The sequence below is a fragment of the Scleropages formosus genome, chromosome 18, assembly GCF_900964775.1.
Source record: "Scleropages formosus chromosome 18, fSclFor1.1, whole genome shotgun sequence".
Classification (NCBI taxonomy): Eukaryota; Metazoa; Chordata; class Actinopteri; order Osteoglossiformes; family Osteoglossidae; genus Scleropages; species Scleropages formosus.
This window is the reverse complement of record NC_041823.1, coordinates 16996409-17017572: the sequence shown is the minus strand read 5'-3', so window position 1 is coordinate 17017572 and position 21164 is coordinate 16996409. Positions and strand designations below refer to the sequence as shown.

The 21164-nt window shown below is 42.1% G+C and overlaps 3 protein-coding genes across 3 annotated transcripts; all 3 read right to left on the bottom strand.

The window, feature by feature from the left end:
• Positions 1-2009: 2009 nt before the first annotated feature.
• glmp (glycosylated lysosomal membrane protein) lies at positions 2010-6154 on the bottom strand. The gene is made up of 6 exons (XM_018764790.1): positions 5813-6154; positions 5111-5383; positions 4436-4630; positions 3690-3908; positions 3254-3519; positions 2010-2911 (listed from the first exon to the last, which is right to left on the bottom strand). The coding sequence occupies exons 1-6, from the start codon at positions 5912-5914 to the stop codon at positions 2740-2742; spliced, it is 1227 nt and encodes a 408-aa protein (XP_018620306.1). The 5' UTR covers positions 5915-6154; the 3' UTR covers positions 2010-2739.
• An 805-nt stretch (positions 6155-6959) lies between these two features.
• cct3 (chaperonin containing TCP1, subunit 3 (gamma)) lies at positions 6960-14164 on the bottom strand. The gene is made up of 14 exons (XM_018764749.2): positions 14068-14164; positions 13014-13075; positions 12570-12620; positions 11989-12051; positions 11748-11844; positions 11253-11370; positions 10937-11123; positions 10200-10349; positions 9716-9848; positions 9355-9436; positions 9029-9209; positions 8460-8705; positions 7415-7546; positions 6960-7288 (listed from the first exon to the last, which is right to left on the bottom strand). The coding sequence occupies exons 1-14, from the start codon at positions 14093-14095 to the stop codon at positions 7181-7183; spliced, it is 1638 nt and encodes a 545-aa protein (XP_018620265.1). The 5' UTR covers positions 14096-14164; the 3' UTR covers positions 6960-7180.
• A 516-nt stretch (positions 14165-14680) lies between these two features.
• On the bottom strand, positions 14681-20960 carry LOC108941883 (protein disulfide-isomerase A3-like). Its single transcript, XM_018764782.2, has 13 exons — positions 20650-20960; positions 19847-19925; positions 18473-18590; positions 18099-18206; positions 17751-17880; positions 17405-17518; positions 17100-17225; positions 16783-16965; positions 16524-16632; positions 16286-16414; positions 16067-16146; positions 15794-15851; positions 14681-15642 (listed from the first exon to the last, which is right to left on the bottom strand). The coding sequence occupies exons 1-13, from the start codon at positions 20922-20924 to the stop codon at positions 15553-15555; spliced, it is 1599 nt and encodes a 532-aa protein (XP_018620298.1). The 5' UTR covers positions 20925-20960; the 3' UTR covers positions 14681-15552.
• Between the last annotated feature and the right edge of the window lie 204 nt (positions 20961-21164).

Genomic DNA, 21164 nt, shown 5'->3' with positions numbered 1-21164 from the left:
AGAAATTAATACCGTGTCAGAATTATACAGGACTAGCACTAAACCTCTTCCACTTTCTCTGGTTTATGAACCTGCTGCATTCTGCCTTCTCTTCTGAACGTGTCTGTGTTTGTGTTACACCTTACAGCCATGGACGTGGGCAGCATTCTTCCCCGTTCTCCCTCGGATCTCCCGTCCTCCTGCTCTGCTGTGCTCCCTCACCCTCTGTCCACGAACTTCCAGTCATCCCCACCACACCATGGTCTGTCTGTTCTGCACTGCAGCACCAGCATGGGTGAGTTCCACACCTTCTTCACAGCCCATGTCTCAGGGGGTCAGCAGTTTCCACTACAAAAGTAATGCTGTGATTTTGTACTTTTTAAGAGGTTCTGTGTATTCACCTGATATTCACAGGTCTCTCAAGTGGACCATCTAAACATTTTGGTTCAGGACTTATAAGTTCAGGGGGGCGTGGTGGGTCTGGGTTTGAGTCCCGCTTAGGGTGCCTTGCGGCGGACTGCCATCCTGCCCAGGTTGCATCCCCCTCTCCCTTCAGTTTTGTGCCCTGTGTTTCTGGGTTAGGCTCTGACTTGCTGCAATGGATGGGTGGATGGACTTATATAAAATTTGCTTCTAAAATTGAACTTATAATGTTTTTAGTTAATGTGAAAGTGATGTGTACAACTTTTAATTATGTCAATTAGGAAGCTGTCACTCTAACTTTAGTTGACTGTACATTTTAGGTCTCAGTCCTCTCCTCTGCATGATGACTCCCCATCCCATAATTATTGGAGGCAGCTGTCTACACTGTGTGATCTCCTCATTTCTCTTACCTATACAAAAATTGTTTTTCAGAGCTGGACAGTGCTGTTGACCCAGAGACAGGTGAGAAAGCCCAGGGATGATGAAATTCCTGGAACTCGACTCCCAAAGCTGTAAGCAAGCTGATACCAGCATGTCAAATTTTTGTCACTTTGAGGGCTAATTGTTGCTCATTAGGTATGCAATGGCTTATGAACAGGGGAGAAATTATTTTGCAGTGTGTTGTTGAAGTTGATTGACATTGAAGGGTTTGTTCAAATGAGACTTGTAGGCAAGAGACTTAACCTCAATTCCTCCAGTAAATGTTCATTTGCATTGCATTCAGCAAGTCTGACATTGTAACTCTGGACAAAGGCATCTGCTTAATAATCACTACTATAAAAATTAATGCTGATTGAATGTAGAGGAAGAGAAATATAAGGTTTATGGGGTCTCTAGAGTTGGCTGGAATAAAAGCACTGACCTTAGGCAAATAGTCAAGTAAAATCCTTTTTAGAATATTCAGCTGATGTCCCTCTTTATTACACAATAGGATATTTACAGTGTGAATTTTCTGTCTGAATGGCATTTATCTTTCATGAATTGTCAGATTTTGAGTTACATCCTTCTTTCATGCAACAAAATTGGATTCTAAAATGGAAATTTGATGCATGAATTAACCAGTACTTATGTATCTCGAATTTCCTTCAGGATTCACACCTAGAAAGCTAATTTTCAACATTGTCAAATGAGTTTTATTTTTTCATGTGTCAACAGCTGAACACTTTATTTCTGATCAAATAACTCATCTTCATGTATTAAAAGGATAATAAGGATTGAAATATGTATAAACTGCACCTGGAACTATAGTATGTTTACAAAAAAATGGGTGAATTTAGGGTAAGATTTTACATTTTTATAGTCTTTATGTATGGAAAATGGTGCTTGAATACATGGAAAAAATTGATTCACTATAAAACATTTGTGTTAAGAACTTAAAGGCAAAATACAATTGAGCTGAATTTCTTAAACTCTATATGTGAATATAGAAAGGGAAATAAAAAGGGGTAATTGTGGAAAAACTGCATACCAAAACCTGAAGCACCTTAAACTGCGTGTTTATTTAAAAAAAAAATTTGAAGCCATGTGCAATGATCTGTTCAGAAGCATGACATTCCTTTTAAGTATCATATAGAATTTTTATTCAACATTAAAAAAATGCACTACACTTAATTTGTACCTTAGAACAAATGTATAGTATTTAAGGCATCAGCCAAAAGTTCAGTTTATTCATTCAAGAGTACAGTATAAACAATTTAAGGGAAGCCTTAAAATACACCATTTTGCGAGGTAAGTGGTTCATTTGTAAACCATGCTTTTTTTTCTGACCTGGACAGCTCTGATCTTCTTTCTGCCAGAATAACCCTTAAACTATTTTTCCCCTTTCCATTTCATGGTGTGGAGGGGATATTTTTAGAGGAACTTCTAGTACTCCATTACTGTCAGACTGAAGTAGCAAACTGTACAATCTGCATGTAGTTGATACATTTCCCCTCTTTTTCAGTACCTCTTAAAAATAGCCAGTCAGTCTTTTACAGAATTGTGCAGTCTTCAGCCAGCGCAGGTGTGTTAATGGTTCTAAGCCTTTTAGAAGTTTACAGGAAAAGGAGGTGGAATTACATTATACACACTAGCAGATTTGAACACTACTGATAGATTGACATACCGTAGTGCTCCAATTTCAGATGTTTATCTGAAAGCGGGCAGAAGATGCTGCACTGTTCACGGTCTTACACAATTGAGTAAATTTGCACTCCTCAGACAGGTCCATGTGATACTGAGGGAGTGCATCCACAGGCAAATGCACCTGTGTCATTTATCAGTAGTAAGGATCATTCTGAGGGCTGTTACTCCAAGAGAAGAGTGGCACACTCAATCAGCAGGGCAAGACACTCGCTGTCAGTTGATTGGTACGTATCCACGAGGACCAGACCTCTGCTTTTGGATGCACACGCAAATTGCACCCAGGAGGATTAAAAGCAGAGGAATGCCCAGTCCGAGCGCCATGATGGTTATAACCAAGGGCGAGAAGGACTCTGTGGGAGGCGAGCCTAGACCCACTAACATACTCCTAAAGACACAAAGAACATGGATTACTTTTCTAGACAAAAATGTATACGTCAGTGAGTGACAGACTAAATAGTATGGAGCTGGCAGTATTTAACAGTCTTAAGGCACAAAGCAATAGAATTATAGAACACTAGATATAACATACACTTTGACCTTTATTGTATTTTTAGGAAACTTATGTGAGTTAAAATAAGCCCTGTGTGTATGTATATATAGTATGCAAGTTACACGAGTTGCTTATATAAGCCTTAACAAAACATACTAGCGGTTGACTACCGGTTGGCCTAACAGGACCTTAGGTGAATGCAAGAGAAATCGCGTGAGAATTTTGTCAAGGACTTACCAGCTGAGGTAGTGGGTAGTGTTGTAGAAGGGATCTCCTGCAATACTGAAAGTCATATTGAGTCCACTGGCCTCATAACCTTTGCCAAAGTATGCCAGCACCAGGCCTGAGGGAGGCAGCTGCTCCATTAGCAGCGGGGTGGAGTGCCGGCAAGGTGTGGCATCTACAAGAGCTGGAGTAGCCTTCCGGTAGGCCACAGGCTTCCACTGAACATATCCAAGAATTGGAGTCGTAGCATTAGGGGGAGAAGACACCCACTGAGATACCTACAAAACAGAATACAGCAAGCTGGGACTGTGTTCAAACACCAGTGTGCTACTGTTGAACCTTAGGTGCTCTGTATGAATAGCTTGCAGCGGAGACTAAATGAACTTCTGTAAAGTAAACTACTGGTCACTATCTCAAATCTAAATAATTCCGCCTGCATGTGTCATACCTGGAAGATGGAGGGTGTATACTCGTCGTCGATGGACCGCAGCGTTTCCACGCGGCTGGGGAGGTTGCTGCTCCCAACATACTGCAACTCCAGCAAGAAGCGAGAGAAGTTTGACCTCTCCTTCACGCCCTCCAGCCAGAACTTGAGCTGAGAGGAGTTAGCATTGTACAGGAGGCGAGGCCAGCTTCCATCTCGGCCCTCTGACTCAAATGCGGAAAACTGACGAGGCAAGACAGCGGACTTGTTATAAACCAAGTCAGTACCTACCATGTTGACAGGAACTGCAAAAACACAAAGCACCACAGATTTCATGTACACAAATACATTAGCAACTTAAAATGGAAATAAACGCACAAAATTGAGAAATAAAATTACCTTCTCGCCAACAGCTGGATCTCATGGACCGTACCCATGTTGGATTCAGCCGTAAGCATTTTAATGACACTGATACAACATGCATTAAATGAACATGACTGCACTATTCTACTCTCAAAAGAATGCAAGAGTTGGTTCTCTGTTAACATATTGTTCACGCTTAATACAAGTTACTTTGCCCCACAGGCCATACATGATGTCTATTAATTAGGGTATCGCTCAAATGCTTAACGTGCAAATAAGGAAAAGGCATGTTAGTCGGCACTTTTATTTTCACCTAAATTTAGGTGAAACCGGACAGCGACGTTCCTAGGCTGGCGCACGTTGCCAGCTTGGTTCTACAGCCGAGTGCTGGGCTGTGTTGTACTCACCCCGAGGCAGAAGGAGCCGTTGAAGAACCTTTCAGAGCCATCGCTTCCGCAAAGCTTGGCTCTGTGGGCTATCTGATTGGTGGTTCTGTTGAGATCCCCCCAGGTGAAGTTCTGCAGCTCGTATGGAGGGAAAAAGCTGGAGGGAGGCAATTTTGCAGGGTCTGCTGTGTCATTGACGTCGTCATACTCCCACAACTAAAGGGAAACGGAAATGAAACCGCTAGGGACTTCATACACACAACCACATTTACATCTCCTACTGAAACACACGGAAATTGTGATCGCATTGTTCTGTGCACATTTTATCTTGCCAGAAGATAAGGCATCACAAAGAAAAGTACAGTAACAAGAACTTAAAAACACAAGTAAACGGCTACAAGTGTCTGAAGAGCCACTAATAGACTAAAGAAAGCATAACTCTAGACACAACATAAACTTTTGGTGTAGCTGATGGCTTTACCCAAGGTAACTTATGCTAGACATTGAAATTTATTTGTTAATTTCCCCATCTATGCAGCAAGGTCTTCTTACATCCTGAGGTCAGGGTAAGCACCTTGGTCAACAGTACTACAAGAGGCGTGGGACCTAAATTTAGGTTGCAGGCTAAGAGCCCTAACCACTACGCCTCCTGCTGGCCCCACGCATGCTGAACACGAGCCAGGAGACTGCACTCACTCTGCTGAAGACGAGCGCACTGCTGTAGCGAACGCTGCCTTTCGGTTCCACCTTCACGCTGCCCGAGACGTCGTCCGAGAGAAACCGGGACCAGTCCACCTTCACAGAGGAAGAGCTGGTGTTGGTGTGGACCACCAGCAGGGCAGGCGCCCCCTGGCTGCACAAGAGGAAATGCAGGGTGTCGTTCTCTCCACGCGCCCTCACGTGCAACAAGTTCACAGAGAGGGGCGGAGTCTGCGAGCTGTTAAAGCCCGGATTGAACTCCATGGACACCTGGGTAAGGCAGAGCACGCGCTATTAACAAAAAGGCTCTCCAATGCTTTATTTCATCGTCTACGCGGTACGCAGCGCTTCTTGCATAGCGATCAATCTGTGTGACCAAAACATAACTTTAAACCCTAGTAACTTCGAGCACACAGAGGTCTTAACACGTACATAATTTTAACTCAGTGAACGAAGAAACTGAACGAAGTGAGGGTAATATTATTCAAGCATTTAGATTTGTGAAGGACAAAACCGGTAATATTGAGGCATACAATGGATCGTCAAGGACAGAAAGACACGTTAACTTGAGTGTAAACACTCGGCCTTCTACTATCCGCCTTTCTCTGAAGCACACACACCTCCAGCCACGGAACCTAGATTATTAACGATATCGTAAACCAAAGAGGCGTAAAAAAACCAAAGTATGTTTCAGCTTACCTGCCGGTGATACATGTCGCCTCCGCCAAAAAAGGCATAAGCAGAGAGTACATTTAAAAAAGAAAGGAAGAGAAGCACTGGTGGAGAGCCGGTTGCACCCATGACGGTCGGAGCGCTGGGAGGAGATCATGTGATTAGCCCTCTTTCTAGTCACGTGACCCAGGGCCCCTGAAACACCCTCCCCGCTACTGCTGCTGTAGCGCTTGGCATTATTGTTTTACTTACTGCATTTTCATTCAGCTGCCGAGGCTGAACAATAAAAGTCGATTTACTATGTTAAGTCACTTTAGCCCTTATACAGATGGATAAATTTACTGTATGAATTCAAGGTAAGTACTTTGCTCCAGGGTACTACATGAGGAAGTTTAGTACAGTATTCAAACCTGCGTCCTCCCAGTGAGGTGGCAGCTGTACCCCTTACCCTGCCTGATGCCCATTAACATTGCTACAGAGCTCTTTTAAGAAGTGCCACAGCTGGTATTTTGTTTACAAAGGGCAGTTTTGAAATTTTGAAGCTAGAAAGCTCTCAGGATTATTTTGAAATGGCATTTTCTTCCTATTTCTGTGTCCAAGCAGTAAGGCTCAGAAAAGTGCTCCCTAACAGTGGCAGTGTGGAGCACTGCAGTTCTACTCACTTCTAGTGTTTACTGCTGATGATCTGTAGTGTGATGGCAAAGTACAAAACTACAGATTTGAGTATTTGATTCTACCTTTATTAACAATGGAAAAAGGAGTACGGTAATAAAAGCAAAGGAAGGAAATGCTAGGGTGTGTACAGACATCCAGGGTTCAAAACTTTTCACACAATATGCTACAAGCTCTTAGTTTATCAGTTCTGGTCTGAGTGCCTGAATCAATTTCATAATGTAATCATTTTAATATTTACCAGAAGGGCACAGTAATAGAGACAGAGGTTGAGGTTTGATAGACTGAGCACAACAAATTAACCATCTTTAACACTGCGTTACATCCCAGTCTATGAAACTTTAAAAGTCCAAACTTATTTTCAAAGTAGTGCGCTAAATTGTTGTATCCCACATTATAGTCCTCCTTTCTAACTCTTCCCACATCCATCCAGTTGTGGGCATTTTCTAGTACTTGAACAAATTAGCTATGACCACTACATCTTGCATACACCTTTGTGATATCTGCTGTATGCTTAAGGAATATGGTCTAGCCATGTACTCAACAAGAAGAATTCTGGGAAATGGGTCCCAATTTTTATTTGGTTTATGTTGCAGTCTCACCTAGTAATTATTAGCATAGTGGAAGCCTCTGAGGGAAACTCCCTCCAATCTCCCTCTATGTTTTTCCCCTCCAAAAAGAACCCTTATATCCTCATCCAGCTCTTCCTCTAGCCATCTTCCTTTACTCCGCCTCCTGGCCTCCCCCAGTTTGGGCTCCCCCGCTTTGTTCCTCTCCCTTCTTCTTGTGTCCCGAAACAATGTCATCAATACGAAGTAGCAAAATGGCAGTCTGGAGATGAGTGAGAAAGACAGAAATGAACTTCCTAAATCAGTGACTACAATCCATTGCTTGGAGAGACAGTCTAATACTACAAGCAGTCAGAGGACTAAACAAACCTGGGGCCAAAGGACTCACCTCTACAGCAGTCTTGTATGTTTGTGCTTTCACTGCCAGCGGCTCCCAGATGCCCAGCTCGGTCATGTCAGACAGGGTGCCTGTCTCCCCATTCACTCCCCATGAGACGTTGTCCTTCTGGGTGTGTTTTGCCTGGAGAGAAGTGCATTCATAGGAGATACTTTAAGCCTGGGGCTGACTTTCTGAGCAGACCATTAAAAAAAAAAAAAAAAAAATTAAAAAAAAGCAAAACACACAGCAACACTGAACTAACAAAACAGTTCACCAAGGTCATATAGTTCTGTCTCCATCCTTTATGGGAGTTGAAGGCCACAGTAAAGATCCACGAATTTCCGGATTGTCAAAGACCCGACAGCTCAACAATGCTTTCTTCATGTTACAAATTTAAGCTGACATTTTCCCAGTATATTTATTTTCCAAAACACAGCATATTTTCTTCACTTATGCACTTTCTAAAATGCATCTGTAGTACTTTATAAACACAGGTTATAAATCGAGTGGGTGCAGGAGACCACCCAAATTCAACTGATTTTCACGATTATAGCTCATGTCTAATATCTGGGTGTTTCTGTACCATTTTAAGAAACATTAACCTCTAATCATGTCTGAAAAGTGAAAAAGTGCCAGAGATTCTAACAGCAATGGTAAGACAATGTGTACTATTATTTAGATGAAAGTGGAGATAAAGCTGAAAGTGTTTGGAAGATGTCAAATGCTGCACCTGCTTGAGATGAACTGATAAGTCAATCGATAGACATAGTCATTTTAAAAAAAAAATTGGTATTCATTTAGTAAAACAGTGAGGTCTTACAGAACATTAAAGCTGTATCTGAGGTTTTCACACACACTAGCAAGCCAATTAGTAGAGGTCTGCATTAGTAAGCTTTATTCATTTTTAATTAAGGCTAAAACTGACTTTCAAGTTATGGAACGTTACAAGCAGACTTCAGGTCACAGTTGTGTTCATATCTTCAGAAGTTACTCTGTATTTAACCTTTGGGTCTGAAAGCAGAAAATGCAAGCAGGCTAGTTTTAATTCTCTTACCCTGAGTGAGGTGAGCACACGGATTGTGCTGGCCCCACAGTTTTGAATGAGGGTGCGGGGAATGACCTCCAGGGCCTGGGCTACAGCACGGTAGGGCCACTGCTCGACCCCTGTGAGGGCACGGGAGTGCTCCATCAGTCGCTGGGATACAGCCATCTCTACTGCCCCACCACCTGGCAGCAGGTGAGGGTCAAGTAGCACATTACGGCACACCTGCATGGCATCCTGGAGGTTGCGCTCAACTTCCTGGAAGACAGAAATGCTACAGTCATCATGCACTAAGAAATCACTGCACAACCTACGTATGTATTCAAAATAAGAACATCCTTCTGATTAAGTGATGTGATTAATGTGATTAATTTAAAATTAGTTTATATCTGCTTATGGTGACAAAGTTCACATGTATTCATATCGAATTTCTTGGTTTAAAAGCATCATTTCATTTACATCGGGCTTTTTGTTAAAAAAATAAAAATTTAAGATTAGTAAAAAAAAGATTTGCCATAAAATATAAATTTCCCTCAACTTCCTGAAATCCCTCTCTTCTGTTATTGTACGCTCTTTCTCACCGCCAGGATCTCCTTGCTGGCTCCCCTCAGCAGGATGGTGCAAGCCTTTGGATCCTTGCACTCAGTCACAAAGGTGAAGTATTCATCCCCAATCTTCTTCACCTCAAACAACCCTGCCCCTGTCCCAACATCATCTTCTCGAAGCTCATCCGTGCGGCTTGCAATACGTGCGCCACAGGCTCTGGGGTAGGATGGAATTATGTAGTCAGTATTAAGGGCAGATATTAAATGTCAAATTTAGAGCATATATATGTTTTATGAAAGGCGGCAAAAACCACATGAAGTCAGTTGTCTGGCAAAACCAGACAACGGGATATGGGACTCACCTGGCAATTCGGTTGTTGTCCGTCTTTCTGACTCGGCGGATAGCAGTAATGTTGGCCTTCATCAGGTAGTGCTGAGCCAGGTCTGTGTGAGGGGTAGGGTAGGACAAATGAGACACAGACAAATTTTACCTAAAGACACAGTCCCCTTACAGAAGTATTCTCCACTGATACTACTTCACTTGTAAAGCTGAATATAGTGGATCTTATTTCTGCAATTGTTAAACCTTTCTCCTCCCTGTACTGGTTTAATGAGATTGAAGAAAACATGACCTAAACTCATGTACAACTATCAGAGATATGCAAGGACAGAGTGTCAGACAGAATCAAGAGGAAAGTGAAACATCTTCTGTGGGCACGGTACCAGAGATGCCCTTCTCAGTGAAGACCAAGTCAGGCTTGAGGCGGATAATGTCCTCGCAGATCTGCTGGATGTACTCCTCCTCCATCTGCAGAATTCTTGCAAAATCTTCTTCACGGGTGATCTCAATATCAGTCTGTTGGGCAGGAGAAAGAGATGGGGGCCTGGTCATCCTTGTCCTCAGCATTGCTGTGCTATCTGAGCACAGACATAGTATTTGAAATTGGAAGTTTGAGCAAAAGAGAAACCACCACTGCTATAATGAGATGACCTTAAGATTGTTGCAGCATTATCAGTAGGCAATGTTAGTTTGTGAGTTGGTCTACTTTTTTGGAAACCAACATTCAGCAATTCTTATGTTAAAAACAACTGAAAATATTACAAACATCTTCATACATTTCAAATCTATCCCATTCATACATCACACTTAAATGGTCAACACACAGCTATAGACACTAGGTTAACAGCACTACAGTGTCTTTTATACCTGGCTCTCGCCCTTTTTATACTCCAGGGAGCAGTCCAGGAGTACAATGCGAGGATTTTTAATGAGGCGACGCATGCGGGGGTGTGTCACATCTTTGTTTACCATCACACCCTTCAGTACACAGGAGTCCTCAATGATTCCACCAGGGACCTTCATGTAAAAAAGTACAACATAGTATGACACACATTCTAGTGACATTTTACATCGTAGTGAAATTTACATAATTTGAACTATTTGTTAGTACATATTAAAAAGGCAAGACTGTGCGAGCCATTTAGTCAAATAATTGTATATTCAGGATACATACCGAGAAATGTGCAGTCATGGGAAATTTTTCCAAAGAAACTCATTTTAGATTTATTCATTTAGCTGGCACTTTTCTCCAAAGCAACTTACAGTGTTGAGGTTACAATTATTTACCCATTTATACAGCTAGGTAATTTTACTGGAGCAATTTAGGGTAAGTACCTTGCTCAAGGGTACTACAGCCAGAGGTGAGGCTTGAACCTGTGACCTTTGGGTCCAAAGGCAGTAGCACTAACCACTATGCTACCCGCTGTAAATTTTCAACTACTGTTGCTGAAACTGCTTGTATATGAATAAAAAATAAATAAATAAAAATTACTATTCCATGTTATTTCAAAGTCCCTTACTGCTTCTGGGACACAGAAGGTTTTAGAAAAAAGAAAAGAAAAAAAAAAAAAAACATTAGCAATATCACAAATGTCTGCCTGTACCTTCTCCACTTTGGCGTATTTCTTGATGTCAATCTCTTTACGGCCATTTTCATCCAGCTCCACAGTACGTACGGCATCCAACGCAATATTGCAGGCTAACCCTGACCAGCGGCTCAGTGCCTTGGTATTGATGGCAGAGTTGATGATTTTAAGCATCATTTCACGGTTGTTGACATCCACCGGAGTGCTGCAGAAGAACGAGAAGAATTTTAAACACTGGATTAGCAGTATGTTTATGAACAAAGAAAAGTCAAACAAAATGCATGACAGGAGGGTGCAAGTGTGCTAGATACAGAGCTTAATTGCAAGTTTGTACCTGATGTCCTTAAGTGCACTGAGCATGTCGTCCAGAGCCCGTCGGTAAGCACTGATCACCACAGTAGGATGCATCTGCTGTTCCAGGAACTGCTCAGCCACAGAGAGCATCTCACCCGCTAGTGAAGGACAGCGGACTCATGACATAGCCTGACACACAGCTTCAGAAACCACATTCCATAACTACAGATGGAATACAGATGATACATTCATATGTAATAACGTTTCAGTTATACAGGTGAGGACTATGACGATTAAAAGTAAGAAATGAAACATCCTGTAAAATCCTGAGATGTACATCACATTGGAGAAAAACATCTGCTAAATGAATAAATATAAATGTGAAATCCAAAAATTGGTTAATCTGCCCCACAACCTAGTAACATATATGGATTATACAGTATTGTACTTGCCTTCCCTGGAAAAGCCCAATGCATGAGAAACCTCACTGTATGTTACAGATCACTTTGGTCAGCATGGAATACCACACACTTACCCAAGATGATTACAGAGGTGGTTCCATCCCCAACCTCTTCATCCTGGGTACGGCTTATCTCGATCATAGACTTGGCTGCTGGGTGCTGCACCTGGATCTGTTTTAAAAATAATAAAAAAAAAAAAAAAAAAAAAAAAAGACAATGGACTTAAGAACTCCAACTGTTTTTATAACTTTGAAAGGCAACAGACAATATGTGCACTTTTAACATCTGCTTTGTCATAAGTCATGACATTCTCACCTCTCTCAGGATAGCATTGCCATCATTGGTCATTACAATTCCACCCATGGGATCAAGTAGCATCTGCACATACAGAAAGAAGTTAAAATTTGCTAATTACCAAAATAAGCTCAGTAATTTCATACTAAACAAAAGTTTTTATTTCAACAGATTTTATACATGTGGGTTGTAAGAAGAAAACTACTTGCTGTATCCATACAAGACCCAAACACACTATTTATCGGACTCATTTCTCCAAAGCAACTTACAATGTTAAGGTACCTACAATTATTTACCCATTTATACAGCAGGATAATTTTTACTGGAGCACTTTAGGCTAAGTACCTTACTCAAGTGTACTACAGCTAGCGGAGAGAGATTAGAACCTGCAACCTTTGGGTTCAAAGGCTCTAACCACTGCAATGCCACCTGTCCCTAACAGAGCTACAGAAGACAGAACCCTTAAGGATCATCAACTCAATTATAATAAAGCTAAAGCATCAGAATCAGCAGAAATCTACAGCTTCCAACAGAAGACAACTTTGCCTTCACAGACATTCTCAGAGGGTATAATTATATTACGACAAAGATTAATGACATACCTTCATCATGGCTCTCGGCCCAAGACAGGTCCTGATTACGTCTGCTATTGTCTGTTTGATAACGTTGAGAATTCATGATTTCTCACAAACTGCACATATGCCTAGGGAACATTACTATAAATGTTGCCTGACACAGCGTTGCTTAAAAACATGGGATGCAGATTTGTTCCAAGATATATCATTAGATTGTGTTTGATTTTTTCATAGATTGTATAAATACTGCAGAAGCAACAATATCTGTTCTACAAATCTTACAGCATGTAGTGTCCCCTCATCTACAGAAAGTCTCTTTAAGAGCTACCATAAATTGGTTTATGTTCTTAGGATTTCAGAACAGTGAATAACCGACTAAAAAAAGGAAAGTATTTTAATCTGAAAACACACCACAGCAATCCCATAACCATCTCTTATTGTACTTCAGATACCCTCATGTAGTAGTCTCACCTTTGCAGCATTGATATTTCCTGTCTGGACCTTCCTCCCAGACTCCCTTTTTATATTCTGGCCTACAAAAAAGCAGAAGAAAAGTTCATACAAAATACACGTTACGAGGAAAAAAAGGCAGTTATCCCAAGTGTGTGGAAAGCCCCAAATCAAATGTAACCTGTACTTACTTGTACACTAAGTACAGGACCCTTTAGTGCACATTATTTATAACCATCATATTTCTATTTTTTTCTTCTATAAACTTTAATAGCTTTGCTATATGAACATGGAACTAGTGGAAAGCTGCACTCAACTCTAGCCTCAGGTTAAAATTAATTACACTCAATCTCATTAATAGGCTGGAGGACTGAACCTCGGCGCCAACTGTATTTCAACACACACACACACACACACACACACTTGCTTGCTTTCGAGAGTCACACAGTATCTCTCTGCGAACAGAACACTGCACGGGCCAAGGCTCTCGGGATGGGAATTTGCCATTGCATGCCTTATGCCATTGGTTGGCCACAACGACGACGTCGCATCCTCCCTAACTCTGAAGAGACTATCTCCGCACTCTGTTACTCTGGAAACAGGAGTCACACACTGTACACACTCGACACTGACTGTACAATAGTAAAAAAACACTCATTTTATATAATTGCGTTCCTTTCTTCACCAACACACCCCAGTATATCCGGCAGGCTCATTGATTGACTAAACTGGCCCACCATCGGACAGCAAAAAAATGGCAGGAACTGCTTTCTCACCCCGAAACTTGGATACTACGCAACTCAAGTGAATTACTAGAGTTAAAAAAAAAAAAAACAAAGGTCAGCAGCACACACAGCTAGCTGCTTTAAAAACGTGTGTAAGCTGAGACCAGGCCCTACGACGCCGGTGCCATTGATTCAGCAGAATCCCACGTCGCCCAAAAAGAAAAAAAAAAAAAAAACTGGAAATATCGTACACAACTACCATCCAAAACCTGATACGTACATATTTATCGGTGGTTTTAAATATATACAACTGAAGTAGCCAAAGATAGCTCAGTAAATGTTATACTCACTCAACACGAGAACTGGTCCTCCCATCATTTTGACTCCGCGTGCAAGACAACCGACTGGAACCTTCTCACTCGAGCACAAAAAAACGGAGCTTGCAGACTACTTAGTGAACGTTCCAGTCAGCCAATGAGCAACCGGAAAAATATAATGACAGGGAGCCAAACCAATCAAAACACTGCATATTCACTGGAGGACATCAGACGTAGGCGTTGCCTGTTCGCTTTTTCTATGACTGACCGGCACTTGCAACCTGCGTTAAAGCTCGAATAAAATGGCAGAAAGAGAACAGGCTAAATTATAGACTGAAAATGACAACTTCTATTACTGTGTAACTTCAACTAAATCTTTAAGAGTAGTGAAATGTGAAGCAGGAACAATGACTCTGGACATGTGCGTTGATACTACTGTTCCGTTTCCAGTTCATCGGTTACTCACATGCGCACGCGCACAAGGTGACTTCATGGACTATGTAGTCCTTTACGAAAGATCGCGCATTTTGATAGAATTATTGTTTTAACTATAACTTCCTTAATTTCCATCGAGCTACCGGCGTTGCGACTGATGCACGTTTAGAAAATATGAAACAAAATTTTAGGATACATATTTTACTTGAGGTTGTAAAAGTTTGCTTTTTAATGGAAACTGCAGGAGTACAGACACATATCACAGAACTTTCCAGCCCCCACTAACAGTATAAAACCAATTATTTAAATTCTGTGTGGTTATCTGAATCCTCTTAATAATACAATTTCAACTCAGTTTTTCAGGGATGACATTTATGAAACAAAATTAATTGATATATAACCATAGACAAAATGGCTGAACTACATAAATAGCTACATAATTTTGACTTCAGTGAAACAGAGTACAAACCAACACTCGAACTCCTGAACCGTCTGATTAGGCCTCCTAAAAGAATCACACTGTGCTCAAATGTTAAATTACACATAGAAGCTCTCAAAAATGTGGACTGATAATTGACTGACGAATGTATGGCTGCCTAATGGCAGCATTTATGGTAATTTCATTTCAGCCTCCGTTGTAAAGGCTGCACCTTCCTGCCGTTTTGGTAAATGGAAGAGAATTACGAAATACATTGTTGCACAGGAATGATGAACACACTAAGGCACGTGGACATTTGAGTGCCTATGTAACTTTTTTTTTTTCAAGCTTATTCAAGTCTTGCAGTTTCCTTACATCTGAGGTCATTTTTCATCAAAACATTTATGATATAGAGTTTTTATTGTGTTTTCCCCCATAGTAGAAAGGTTGTGCCTTTTACAAATTAAACTCTGCTGGTTTAGTCCAAATTACTGATTGCATTACTTGTCTTGTTTGCTCAGTGTAACAATCAGCGGGAGCACCCACAAAACTCCTTGAGAACTGGACGGTCCAATGTAGTCTCGAAACACCAGGAGCACTTCTCTACCAAAACCCCTTCTCTAACTGCACACTTTCTGCTCTTCATCCTCCCTTTCTTCCCCATCTCAGAGGTCATCTCTGGTGACACTCAGTATAGGGGGGTGTGTGGCTTCTTTTTTCAGAAAGCTCAGCAAGTCTTTCACCTCACGAGCACCCTGGAAACACAGAAGAAACGCTCAGTACATCATCCTTGTGCATAAACTCATAATTTATCATCATCATATTATTATTATTATTATTATTCAGGAAGGTAGACTGGAATTTATGTTAATGCCATAAGTACATATTTGAATAGCAGAATGTCACCTCATATGGCATAGGTGAGTCCTTCATTCCTGCTTTTGCAAAGTAGATTGTTGGGAAACTGGAATAAAAATAACAGAATTCTAAGTAACTAGCAGGTGAGAATAAACTACAATATGAGAGAATACAATAGCAAACAATAAGGGGAAAATGTAACAGAAGAAAAAATAAGAAAAAGCTAGGTAATTAATTTGCAAAGACAACCCTGCATTTGATTGGAGACAGCAATTCTGTGATTTGATGGGACAAGCAAGAGGTGGTGAAATGAAGACTCACCCTTGGACATCATAGTTGGATGGGACATCATTAGCAGTAGCATCCATCTTGGCAATTACGATGTTGTGGTCATCTGCAAGCTGGAGCCAAAAGAACAAATTGTCAATTGTCTGTCTACAGGACATTTTGATGCTAAAAACAATAATACAACTGACTTTCTTTATACTGATTTTTTTTCATTTCTGTAAGAGATTTATGGTTACACTATACAGTCCCCACCTGTTCTCCCAGTTCCGTGTATTTTGGCTCCAAGTTCTTGCAGTGTCCACACCAAGGGGCATAAAACTCAATTAACACATCCTTTGTTGGGTCATTAACTATCTCCTCGAATGTTTCTGCCACCACTACCTACAATTGTGCAGGGACAAAAAGTTATAAGCTAAAAGAATGGGTAAGTGTTGGTATTGTATAGTGAATAAAGTGAAACATTTTTAAAACAGGGTGGATGGACGCACACCTTGACAGGACCATTGTTGTTTTCAGGTCGAGGCTCTGACTTGAGAAAACGTTTTAGTTTCCCAGCAAAATAATCTTCCAGGAACTTTTCCAGGGCTTTACCATCTCGCCTAGAAGCAACAGTTTCTAGATATTACTGCCTTTTTTGCACATCACAAACTGGTTACAGTAAACGTCCATTCCTTTTACGAGCCCAAAAAACATTATCAACTAAGTGTGCCTTAATATAACTGCAGTGTTGATCATATGTTGAAACTCACGTGAACTCCTCCTGCATGATGTATTTGTGGCCCTCCCGGGTTCTGATGGTTATGAGAGGTAACTCGGCTCCATCTGAAGGGGAAATGCCAAAGTCCTCCTCCAGATCATCCTGGAACTCCTGCCGGTCGGCCACTGAAAAGCTCAGGCCTCGAGACTGGAACTGTGTTGCTACTTTCAATATCCTAAAATGAAGTGGGGGTTTGATGGATAAATTAAGTTCTTAATGAGAAAGTGCTTAATATTATACAGAAACATCTATCTTCATCTGAACACACTAAAAGATCAGTTTAACTTGATAATCAACAGATTCACTGACCTATTCCTCCAGTAGTTGGAGCCCTTTGGGTTGCGCAAATAGTCCACATTATAGTAGGCTGTCACCAGGTCCCTGTTCTTCAGATTATCTTTGTTCTCACTAGTCAGATGAGGACACATTCCATATCTAAACAAAAGCAGACAAAGATTAATAGATTTTTATAATCCCCATAAATGTAAGTACAATTTGCATACTACATTGAAAGGCTTCTATTGGCTAACATACAGCACTTCAGGTAAAGACTCCTACTGAACTACACAGTTACTAACAAGACTGTGAAACCATAAGCACCACATAACACTCACATGTTGTCCCTGATGAACCTACGGAGTGAGGAGACTGAGATCGGATCGCTGAACTTCAACACATTTTCTTCAAACTTGCTGTTGAGTCTAGGAGGCCGGAAGAGCAGTACGCTCCTATTTGGAGTTTTAGATTGGATAGTGAAAAGGTGGGTTAACAGAACTGTGAGAAAACTCTTATTGTGTCCATATTTTTCCCTGTCACCATATTTTCCCAATATCTCTTCTGGCAGTCAGTTGTATTTCTTTAACATTAAATATTCCCATCCCTGATTCTTCCAGTGAATCCTTTAGTTTCCCTGATCCTTCACAGGATGATCTACCTTTATCCCTCTATGTCTCTACTTACTCTGCCTCCACCCCATGCTTAAGGCCTAGTTCCAGCCCTGTGGTGTGGGCGAAGCGATAGCTGTCCCTCATAGCACTGGCTGCTTTCTTGAACTCAGCCAGCAGCACACTGTCACTCCTAGAAAAGAACCCTGATGCACACAGAGAAAGCAGTCAAATGGGCATGCAGACAAAAACAGAAAATGATGACTAAACAGACATGAAAAGCAACAGACAATTTAAAAAACTGAATATTTGATGATGATGTGCTATGCAGTGAACGCCTATCGATTGCTTCGAAAAGATATGTAGAAGAACATACTGCCAGTGGACCCTGAAAGAATCACCAGACTTATAAAGTCAAACTTACCAACAACACTAGCATCAAAATTGTTAATGAATGTGTCCAAGCCTTCCTGACTGTGGAGAGGTGTTGAGTTGGGCCCAGCCTGCTTCTTCATGTAACTGACAATGCCCTCTGTACACCAATAAGCAGTCCAATCACAAACACCACCATCATAAGCTTACAGCTGAGAAAAAACAAATACTGACAATGTGACGAAAATAAATTCAGGACATAATGTAACTTAACCCACACAAAGCCTAAAAATTAAACTGCCTGATATTTTGTTTCTGCACAATAATATATATGCTTTACATCACAAACATGCAATGAAAACTTGTTCCATATTCACATCTGGAAAAACATGAACTGGTTGAGAAGTTCCTGTAGGGACAGTTTACCTGCACTACGAGGACCGTCATAAGCAGAAGCCTCTTGTCCGTTTCTGAAGATTTTAAGAGTTGGATAGCCATTGACTCCAAAACGTCCACAAGTCTGCGAGTTCACTGTGCAGTCAACCTGGGCAACAAGAGCATAAATGTCCACAACAGCCGGAGCACAGGTGAGGGAATGCTAGTGATCATAAACAGTAACATACTATAGCAGAGACTAAAAAAAACCACAGATAAAAACCAAGCAGGAGTAGAGTCACATTCTGGCAAGATGACAGTGGAGCAATAATTAATTTAGCTGATGAGATGAGACGACATCCTCAAAGTTTCAAGCGAAACCTTCTGAATGCAAGAAAATGTATTTCCCCAAAGTTCTCAGTGCTCTTTAGTTAGCGGCATGAGCGGCCTAACCTGCTGGACATACCATCTAACAGCTACGGTAAAACTGGTATGTTGGCTGTGAAAGGAAGCCAAAAGTTTGTACAGATTGGTCAGTAAAGAATAACTAGGCAAGCACTCATTTTCAACTGTACGTTGTGAACATAAGTGCAAAATTTAACCCTGGTTGCATTTCCAAAATTGGCTCTGTAAAAGTGACAACCCCGACAATAGTCCTCACTGATTTAAATGCCAGTACGTACAAGTGACTAATATTGTTTACAGGGTGGAATTACAGAAGGCTGCATGATCGATGACACCTGTCAATGTACAGTAATCCTTATTAGCTCTCAATTTCTTGCCATGGATTTGGTAACAATCATTCCTCATATTCCTACCCACACACACGTGCACACAGCTGAAGCCGCTTGTCCCAAGCAGCGTTGCGGCAAGCCGGAGCCTAACCCGGCAACACAAGGCGTAAGGCTGGAGGGGGAGGGGGGACACCCAGGACAGGACGCCAGTCCATCACAAGGCACCCCAAGCGGGACTCAAAACCCCAGACCTGCCAGAGAGCAGGACCCAGTCAAACCTGTTATGCCACAGCACCCCCCTATTCCTACTGTTTAAAAAAAAAAAAAAAAACATCATTCTTCAATTTCAGATTAGCTCACAGCAGCACTTCTAGTGGATGTGTTAAAAGCAGAGTGGTGAATAAGTATGAAAGTGGAGAACTGATGGTGAATCCAGGTGAAAAAGCCACGAATAGAGGTGAGGAGGGGGTGCGGTGGTGCAGTGGGTTGGACCAGGTCCTGGGGTTCGAGTCCCGCTTGGGGTGCCTTGCGACGGACTGGCGTCCTGTCCTGGGTGTGTCCCCTCCCCCCTCCAGCCTTACGCCCTGTGTTGCCAGGTTAGGCTCTGGCTCCCTGGGACAAGCAGTTCAGAAAATGTGTGTGTGTGTGTGTGTGGAGGTGAGGGAGGTGGTTGTGAGCGCCTCATGTTCACCTTGGCCAGGGGCACGGTCCCCTTCAGCTGAGTGGCCGCAGACTCGTACTCCGGGGCCAGTTTCTGACAGTGACCGCACCTGAAAAGGGCCACAACACACACAAATATACCAGTCAAGGTCTGAGCATGTGATGTAAGAAAATCACACACAGGCAAGAAGGAGGGGGGAAAAAAAGAAGATACATTAATGAATAAACACCAGGGGACCAAAAATAATAAGTTACCTGGAGTGTTACCTATGTGACATGATTTGGAGGAAAGTACTTACAACATAAGCATACAAGGACAAGTCTTAGAGCCTCGCATACATATTTAGTCGCGAGGTTGTGTCCTGTACGGACATTACTCGGTGAGAGCTGAAGTTACTGTCACGGGTCCAACATCAGCTACTACTACTGCAGTCTACTGTATCACAAATTATGCGCACACATTTCGATTTCCAACTGATCATTATTTGACTATATTTTTATCATTATTTTCACTAACTGTAGTGTAGCTGGAATCAGCAACATCTTCACCACCATGACATGTGTCCCAGCTATAATTCAAGCTGTCTTGCAGTGGTTTTTCAAGTATTTATCTTATGCGGGTCGATTATTCGAAAATGCAACCAAATCTTAGACTAGTGCTTTGACTGAAGCCGGGACTGAGCCTGAGGCATGATTGCGACATCGAGAGGAGCTACTTGACGCGGGCAGACCACTCTCTATATTTCGTGTCGCAAAGAAGCTTCATGCTCAGCATGATTTCGCCGCAACCGACGTCTTCCGAAACCATCCGTGGAGCGCGAGGCCCGGCCTTACCACGGGGCGAAGAATTCCACCAGCATGGTCTCGTGCTCGGCGACCGTGTAGTCGAAGTCGGAGTCGCTGAGCTCGAGCACATCGCTGCCCGCCGCAAGCACAGCGATTCCCAGCAGCGCGAGCAGCGGCAGCGTGACAGCGGGCAACAGGCGCGACATGCTGGCGAAGCTTTGCTCAAACGACAAAAAAAATGACTTGAATGAAAGACAGTGTAAAGGACCGGCTTTTGGCGTTCTCGCAAGGCCTTGTTTTAAGGAAATATAATATTTTCTCATATGAGATGAAAGACGTCTCCTAGCGGCGCAGGTAGCGAATGGAGGACAGGCGTGGGAGGGGCTAGTGGCGGGACTGAGCAAACCGCCTGGCGCTGAGCCGCTCATTGGACAGCGGCACCACCATGGGGGCGTGGCAGCGCGCTGCGCGGGGGGCATCGGAGTTGTTAGGGGTAGCGATAACATTCTATTCACAAAACATTTGCGTCGGCCCTCTGCTGTATTTGGTGTATTTTATTTCCA

What these genes read in the sequence shown, in the direction of transcription:
- glmp (XM_018764790.1), bottom strand. Translation starts at nt 5,914, where the DNA reads ATGGGTGCAACCGGCTCTCCACCAGTGCTTCTCTTCCTTTCTTTTTTA. An exon ending in GTGCGCTCGTCTTCAGCAGA is followed by an intron (nt 4,631 to 5,110) that starts GTGAGTGCAGTC and finishes GTTTCCCTTTAG; the next exon opens with TTGTGGGAGTATGACGACGT. An exon ending in ACGGCTCCTTCTGCCTCGGG is followed by an intron (nt 3,909 to 4,435) that starts GTGAGTACAACA and finishes TTGCCTCGTCAG; the next exon opens with TTTTCCGCATTTGAGTCAGA.
- cct3 (XM_018764749.2), bottom strand. Translation starts at nt 14,095, where the DNA reads ATGATGGGAGGACCAGTTCTCGTGTTGA. An exon ending in AGGACCAGTTCTCGTGTTGA is followed by an intron (nt 13,076 to 14,067) that starts GTGAGTATAACA and finishes GCTTTTTTGTAG; the next exon opens with GCCAGAATATAAAAAGGGAG. An exon ending in GAAATATCAATGCTGCAAAG is followed by an intron (nt 12,621 to 13,013) that starts GTGAGACTACTA and finishes GTTATCAAACAG; the next exon opens with ACAATAGCAGACGTAATCAG.
- LOC108941883 (XM_018764782.2), bottom strand. Translation starts at nt 20,924, where the DNA reads ATGAGAAAATATTATATTTCCTTAAAACAAGGCCTTGCGAGAACGCCA. An exon ending in AAGCATGGGGTGGAGGCAGA is followed by an intron (nt 17,519 to 17,750) that starts GTAAGTAGAGAC and finishes AACTCCAAATAG; the next exon opens with GAGCGTACTGCTCTTCCGGC. An exon ending in TCCAACTATGATGTCCAAGG is followed by an intron (nt 15,852 to 16,066) that starts GTGAGTCTTCAT and finishes TTTTTATTCCAG; the next exon opens with TTTCCCAACAATCTACTTTG.